At 42.5% G+C, this 8,125-nt stretch overlaps 1 protein-coding gene across 1 annotated transcript; it reads right to left on the bottom strand.

Annotated features, from left to right (window-relative positions):
* Positions 1–263: 263 nt before the first annotated feature.
* LOC112120882 (butyrophilin subfamily 1 member A1-like) lies at positions 264–5,484 on the bottom strand (the record flags this gene model as incomplete). The annotated part of the gene is made up of 4 exons (XM_026662682.1): positions 5,385–5,484; positions 3,365–3,712; positions 1,878–2,159; positions 264–394 (listed from the first exon to the last, which is right to left on the bottom strand). Coding segments are annotated over exons 1-4 (861 nt in total), but the record flags the coding sequence as incomplete, so codon positions are not given.
* Positions 5,485–8,125: the final 2,641 nt, after the last annotated feature.

Here is an 8,125-nt window from a genome sequence, read left to right as displayed (position 1 = left end):
AAGTGGGACCAGACACAGAAAGCAATAGTTGCCTGAGAACTGGGACGAGAGGGAGATGGAGGACCAAGCAGAACAGAGATGTATCTGCTATGATCCGATTCAGTTCTATTGCCTCAGACTCTCCTCTGCACCTCTGCCCCCATCCTCTATCAATAAATTCACATCCATTCTTCTTTATTTAAGACCAGATCAGCAGATCACACATTCTTTTCATGTTAAATCCCTAAATTGCCTTTATTTATTAGAAAAAAAACTTTATTTACAGTATATTTCTCCCTCTGATATTTACCTTTCATTTTAAACAGATAAACAGTGAGGCCACTGAAACCAAACAAAACCACCAGGATCACACTCAGAGCCACCATCCAGGGATTCACCCTCGGGAAAAAGGAATCTGAAAAACAAAACACCCAGGGCTTGCCTTAGTTTGGAAGTGGCGACTAAAAGCAGATTTTTTTTCACACAAATACATAAATAGTGCCCAGTAGGATTTGTGTGAGCTAAGAGTGAAAGAATGGCCATGTCTACACTACACAAAAGACCAGAAACTATTTTTAAATATGGCTCCAATCAACACAGCTTTACCACTGATTTATCCTTGAAAACACAGCCCTGATTTGATTCATTGCTATTCAGAGGGCCACAGAGATCAGAGGCAAATTCTCTGCCCATAAAACCCCATTGACTCTAACAGGGTTATACCAGAAAAGAATTTGGCCCTTAGCAGTAAGCATTATTCAGAAACTGCCAGATTAATTAGCATATTTTTGAAAAATCCACAGTTACCCCCTAATATTGGGAAAAACCATAATCACAATTTGTCCGCACACTTGTGCAGCAAATTAACTAATTTCCATTTGCTGTTCTTGTGTTCACAGTGATTCGGTCATCTAAACAGGATGGAATTTTCAAATGTGCCTAATGTCTTTTCCGCACATGGTATGTGCTCTGATTTAGTGAACCTGGGGCAACCCTCTTATGGGGTCATTCTTAAATTGGTCAAGAGTTGACAACGTAGGAGTGTTGCACCAATTTAAATAAATTGATGAACAAAACCTTAAACCATAAATCAGCTTCTTAGTGCTCTATCTCCATTTAGCTGAAGTTGATAAGGAATTGATTGAAGCTAAATCTATTTAGGGCACTCTGAAACTTATACAAGAAATGTTCACACAAGCAGGTGTCATCCATTAACTAGTTAATCAGTCCATCCTTTGTGTGTAGACAAGGGGTAAAATGAGTCCTTTTGTGGATCCGGCCAAAAGTAAATTAAGGAGCGCAAGTCCCATTGAATGTCAGTAAAAACAACATCACATGACTTAGGTGACATTTCACACACGTAATGAAGTTGGTGAAGTGAACAGATCACTAGAGCCCTGCATGGATACAAAATTGGCATCCACATCCAATCTGCAACCCTCCCAAAATGATGAGGATATCTGCGGATATATATCTGTGGGTTTACAGTGCTCTATAGATCACAATCAAGCCAGAGTACAAAATTTATCACATTCAAAAAAGTCATTAAGGTGAATTTAAGGTTACAGGAACCTACTGCATCAGTGGATTGAGTGAAAGTTCCCTCTCAAAAAGGTTGGAGGGTGTGTGTGTGTGTGTGTGTGTGTGCGCGCGCACTAGAATATCAGGAAAGTCGAACTTAAAATTAAATTTACATGAAATTCAAAATGTTGATAGTCTGAATACTCACAATTAAGGGAATAGAATTGCTTAAAATGTAATCCTGTAAAGACACTATTTTCTGTGTTTGTGCATGGATTATGAAATATCCAAAACAGATGTTTCAGTTCTTTTCTTCCTGTGTTTTGTTTCGTTTCTAGTGATGGTGAGTTCAGTGTGGGGTTTGGATGGTAACTGACCTGCTATATAAACTGCTGATTCCTTTTCTTGATTGAGAACAGTGTTCCTAATGCAACAGGACAAGTTTTGGTTTGAATGTTCTGTTACAATGAGAGCAGTTTCTGTTTCAAACAGGTTGTTATCCCCTTGGGATGTTGTTAAAGAGAGTGATGATAAATGTCGCCCACTGAGATCTCTCCACAGCACCTCAGGCTCTGGGTACCAACCAGCTGATCGACAAACCACTTGGATCCCTCCATCCTGGTGACCCTCAACAGAGATGAGAGGATCAGAGCCCAGACCTAAAGGGGGAAAAGACATAAAGGTGTTAATTCCATATGTTAATTAATAAAGCAGAAGGGATGAGGGACAGTTTGTGGATCCCTTACTCACATGAGAATGCACTAATTCATGTGGGTAGTCACTAAAAGGGATAAATGAAAACTGGAATGTCTGAAATCCCAGTGCTCAGGGACACACAAAAATATGAACAAATATTTACTATAATTTCACTGAGTCAATGGGAGATATTGTTGTCTCGACATACGGGGCGGATCTATGTATTTTACCGCCCCAAGCACGGCAGGCAGGCTGCCTTCGGCGGCATCCGCTGGTAACGCGGATTTGGCGGCATGCCTGTGGGAGGTCCGTCGGTCCCGCAGCTTTGGCGTACCCGCCGCCGAATTGCAGCCAAAGCCGTGGGACCGGCGGACCACCCGCAGGCATGCCGCCGAAAGCTGCCTGACTGCTGCCCTCCTGGAGACCGGCAGGGCGACCCCTGCGGCTTGCCACCCCAGGCACGCGCTTAGGGCGCTGGTGCCTGGAGCCGCCCTTGTCGACACAGGAGCAACTGAGTTCTGAGCACGTTTGGACATATGACCACTTCATTTAGATACTTGAATTAGATCTGAACTTTTTGAAAATCTGATCATTAGTGCATTGGATAGATAGGTTTATTTAAAAAAAAATCTAACAGGTGTCATGGTTACAGTGTCAAAGCAGCAGGGGAGAAATACTCAGTCTTGTCTAAAAGTGGTAAATACATAGTTTCCCCTCCCCAGCACCACCATTATACAGTCTCAGCAAATAAGAAGGCTGCATTTGATTTTGACTACACTTAAGTAACAACCAAGAGTGAACCCATAAGAAGGCCATAAAAGTCGGTCAGTCCCACCATACCCACACATCCTAGAAATGACTGGAGAGCAACTGAAAGGTCATATGTGTCCAGAAGTCCTTTCCCTCTTAACTGAAGACCCCTTTGGGAGTCAATCAAGAATTTCCTTTGGGCAAAAAAGTGCCTGGACCGTCCTGAAAATGTTTTTAATAACATGTCAGGAAAGTTTCTAGCATATTCTCCCAAGTATAAAAATGGCTGTTTGCTGAAATTTACATAAACTGCAGTATTGTAAAACATTTCACAAGCAGGAAGTCACAGTTGTTGTTGTAATAGGATAGAACAAAGCCTGCAGACCACACAAAGCTAAAACTGACACGTGCCACTGACCTGCTACCAGCAGTTCCAATATAGTTTCTTCGTAAAAAGTATCGTCTTGAACAAAGCAATGGTATTCTCCTTCATCAGAGAGTCTGATATTGAGAATCCTCAAGGGAACATTTCCATCTGTGAGTCCGGCTTTCAAAAGCTCTGTCCTTTCCCGATACTCTGGCATCTGCCCTTCATACTGATCCGTCCCATCACGATATAGGTGCACAAAGGATACAAAGTCTGAGCGGAACCATCTCACCTCCATGTTTGCAGCGCTCATCCGGGGTGACAGGTGACAGGGTAACACAGTTTCCTGACCCAGGATGGCAGTGACAGGGGCACGGGGTCCAATCACTCTGAACTTTGCTGGAAAATGCACCAGGGCAAGAACAACAAAAGCAGCTCAGAGGAGAGTGGGAATTTGATATGAAGGACACAGCCAACAGGTTCCATTTTTACAAACTTTCCAGAAAGTTCAGCCAGAAGCAGGCACCCGGCATGGAACATTTCAGCCTAAATGCTTAAGTGAGAGCAGCGCTCATGGGCAGCAGGACTGGGGCTCTGTTATAAGAACACTCAGCCTCGGTGTATGGCACAGGCACACAGCACTGAGATGGGGCATGGAGCTGATAACAGACAAGCTTGGAGCATGGCCCAGGCACAGAGCACTGGACAGAGAGGGGAGCGGAGAATTGGTAGGTTCAGTGCATGGCACAGGCACGCAGTGCTGACATGGGGTGGGAAGCTGAAGACAGGTGTGTTCAGTCCCTGATAAAGTCACACACCAGAGAAACTGAGGCAGAGAAATGGTAATGGACATTTTTGGTGTATAGTTGAGACAAGCTTACTATTTAACAGCCCATTTTTCTGAGTGATCTCAAACTGACACGCGTACTGACATTGCCATGAAATTTGCTGGGCCTCACCAGGAATAAGGGTAGGGTTAGTGGGCCATATTTGGTAGTTCTTTCACCAAGGTATTTCTGAGATATAGCCCTATTGCTAGAGCCAATTGTTGGATTATTATGGTTCAGTACTTCATATGATCAAGAGACCAAATAACCAAACTTAGCCAAAATTATTGGCTAAAGACAAAACAGTGCACTACAAAAAGGAGATAAACTTACTGTTCTGGGAAGCAATTCTTATTTTGCACCATGCTCACTTTACACAGAAGGTGTGCCTCAAAAATACACACATCCCCCCCCCCCCCCCCACACGCACTTATATTTATACCAGGGCTATTCACAAGTGAGAAAACACTTTATACGTCACCCAAGATCCAACCCACCAGCTCCTTAACTTGTTGTTTTTTAACTTTCCTTATCTCTGTTTTGGACACCACTTTCCATACCAGGCAGGTGTGGAGGTACATCCCAACCAGTGCTAGGACATACCAGTCATGTATCTTGGCTTTGATAGACTTCTTATTTTCTATGGTGAATGCTAACTTCAGCTTTGTAAAGTGCTGTGGGATACTTGATATCGGTGAACAGAATTATGGGAAGAGCATAATATATTCAGTTAACTTCCCAACACTACCGTGCACATAGTACCTAATAATATGGTGTATATTACATCTAACATATTAGCTAACAGGCCCAATTAAAAAGTCATGTGACATCAATATATTTTGATTGTCTTGTTTTTGGGCACATGGGAGTCTCAAATTAGGGCTCTGATCTTTTTTACATCTGAAACCCACTAAGTTAATTTATGTATTTTATTCTTATTATTTATTGTCATTATTAAACTCTTCGATAAGTGTCTATCCAATGCTTTGGGCATCCTTGACAATCTCTTAAAAATGCCTGTGTGAAGAGACAGACGTGTGCACTATTCCATGAGGAAATAAAATAACCCAGCAGCAGCAACACAATCAGAGCGAACAATGGATAATGAAGGTGCTGATCTTGCTGTGTGGTTAAGTTTACACACTGTGAGCAGTTACATTGACTTTGAGTGAAGCATGTTCTTAAGACACTTCGGGGCCTAAATAAATCCTCTAAGAAACAGCAGACACAGGGCAGATTCCTACCTGATTCCATCTTGTGAACATAACAAATAAGGAAGAAAACAATAAACCCAGGGAGAGGGGAGCTGGCTCTGGAGCTGTGGCAGAATGAGAGAATCTTCATCTTCACTGTAACTTGATCTAGACAATAGGAAAGAAGAGGGGGAAAAAACTCATCATAATGAGCATAACACACTGATTAACATTAAAGTCAAACATTAAAGAGGACACATTAAATAAAAAGGAATAAATACATTATTAAGTGAACCCTTTCATATTATGGAGTTAGAATGTCCCTTCAAAAATCCACATTAAAAAAAGAAGTCAGATCAGTGTAAAAACTGGTAGTAATTCCATCAATGAAGAAAACATTTTAAGGAATGAGAAACACTGTGTGTGTGTGTGAGACAGAAAGATTATTGGGTTTTTTTTTAACCCATTTATTTTCTTTCAACATATCAGAGGCAAAATGATTCAGTCCCATAAACAGAATTATTAAGTAAAAGGAACAAGAGAGAAAGACACTTCGCATAAAGTTGGATTTGCAAGAGTTTGTAACATACTTTACAAAACAGAAATATACAATTAGTTAATTCATAACAAATCTCCCTTTGAATGCATTGAGAGCAGGATCAGGTCCAGTTTTCTTGAATAAAATAGAAAAGGAAATAAATAAATTCTTAAATCAAATAACCACAATAGTTTGGTGTTAAATAACAATGAAAGGAGAGGGGAAAATAGCTCATAGATCATTTTGAATATATAGTTAAAAAGCAAAGTTTATATTCAGAGTAAGACATTTTAATCCTGGGATTATTGGATCATTTAGCAGTTAATAATTCACCCAAGGTTAGGAATAATTACTAGGAAATATCAAAGAACAAGGGAGATGGTATTTAAGTGACAGATTTCACCTACCTGATACATCCTGGGAATAAGCTTTGGACGAGTTTTAAGATCTCCCTGGTATTCCAAGGTTTTCTAAAATCCTCATCCATTCTCCTCTAGTTATCTTACATTGTCAGTGACTATTTCGGTTATGAGGCTGCAAAATTAATTTTTAATAAAACATTACAGAGATGAAGAGATGAATTCCAGTCTTTCCTTGCATATTTCTGCGAAAATGATATTTATTCTTTGTTGGTCACTGAAGTGAAATGTGTCTCTCTTGATGCCTTCACCAAGATAGAAAGGGAAAGTAGCAAAGGAACAGGAATGCTGTGTGATTTCAGTCCCTACCACACCCACATTATGGTTTGGAGATAAAGATCCTCTCCCAAAGAAGCCCTCCTAGTGTGCCAGTTTTGGCGGCAGCAGGCTCATGTTTCCAAGTGCCCAGTTGGCTGAAGGCAATGAGAATTTTGAAGAGGCTCTGCTTCCTGCTCCTTGAGAACTGCTCAATAGCTGTCATAATAATCATTGTATTTTCTATCTCATCCTCCAAATGGAAACTTGCCTTTTAATTACTTCAGTTATAAACAACCTTTGTCCTGCTACACTGGAGTTTCTGGTGAAGCCAGTAACTTTATTACTGTAAGATCTGAAGGTAAAAGCCCAACCCATCTCTGTTCTCAGATAAGAGTCTAACCAGGACCCAATAGTGTTAGTTGGTTCTCAGTTCTGATTGGCCAGCAAACAGTGCTCTCCTGGTCTAAGTCATCACTGCAGGTTACTGAATCCCTGACTCACAACAGCCCATGTGCTTGCTGTTCCTTTACAAGTGGGCAGCACATTAACGGGGTCAGATGGAGACTTTTCACAGATGGGGGCTGTGGTACAGAGAAATGCAGTGACTTGCCTGAGGCATAGAGAAAGTTTGCCAGAACAGAGAATATAACCCGGGTCTCCAGTCTCCAGTTACCACTGGATAATGCTTCTTCTGAAGTTACAGCTCTGCTTTATGCAGTTCTAGCCCTTGTGCTTGATACAGTTTAATGAATTTCTGTTGGAGAAGAGGTGATATTCAATGCACTGGAAACTTGCTGTGGAACATCTCAGCAGCGCTGTGGAGCTGTGAAATCTGAGGATCTGCCCAGAACTGTCTTACAATTGATAGATAGATAGATAGATAGATAGATAGATAGATAGATAGATAGATAGAACAGAGCACTTTAAAGTTAGGATCCTGTTACCACAATCATTGAAGATAATGGTCAAAGTCTCAGCGGGTGCAGAGTTCAGCTGAGGAAGTTATGGAGGCACTGCTGGGAATTTCCTTTGCAAGAACAAAAACTCCTGTCCCACAGCCAGAACAAGGAGGAACACTTCTGGGTGGTTGTGTGCTGGGCCAGGTCTCATGCTCAGAGTGAGGCAGGAGAGACTGAAGACTCCCACCCTCAGACTCTACCATTGTTCAGTGGCTGGAGCACCCACCTAGCAAATGCAAAACCCCTCTTCAAATCCTTTCTTCTCCCTCCCACTCCCGACCAAGAGGGGCAGGGGTGGCAGGTTAGTAGAAATGTTGGTGATGCCTAGAACCCGCCCCGCCCAAAATCTACCCCCCACCTGCCCAAGGCTCTGGGAGGGAGTTTGGGTGAGGGAGGAGGTCTGGGGTGCAGGCCCTAGGCTGGGGCAGGGGATTGGGGTGCAGGGTGCAGGTTCTGGGAGGGAGTTTGGGGATGGGAGGGGGTGCGGAGGAAGGGTTTGCAGGTCCAGGGAGGCAGTTTGTGAATGGGAGCAGTGCAGAGGGATGGGGTGCAGGGGTGAGGGCTATGGGGTGTGGCTGCAGATGCGGGGCTTAGGGTGTGGGAAGGGCTCGGGGTGAG

The sequence above is a fragment of the Terrapene carolina genome, unplaced genomic scaffold, assembly GCF_002925995.2.
Source record: "Terrapene carolina triunguis isolate 2854851 unplaced genomic scaffold, T_m_triunguis-2.0 Scaffold29500, whole genome shotgun sequence".
Lineage (NCBI taxonomy): Eukaryota > Metazoa > Chordata > Testudines > Emydidae > Terrapene > Terrapene triunguis.
The sequence above is the reverse complement of the archived record's forward strand: the minus strand, read 5'-3'. Positions and strand labels throughout refer to the sequence as shown.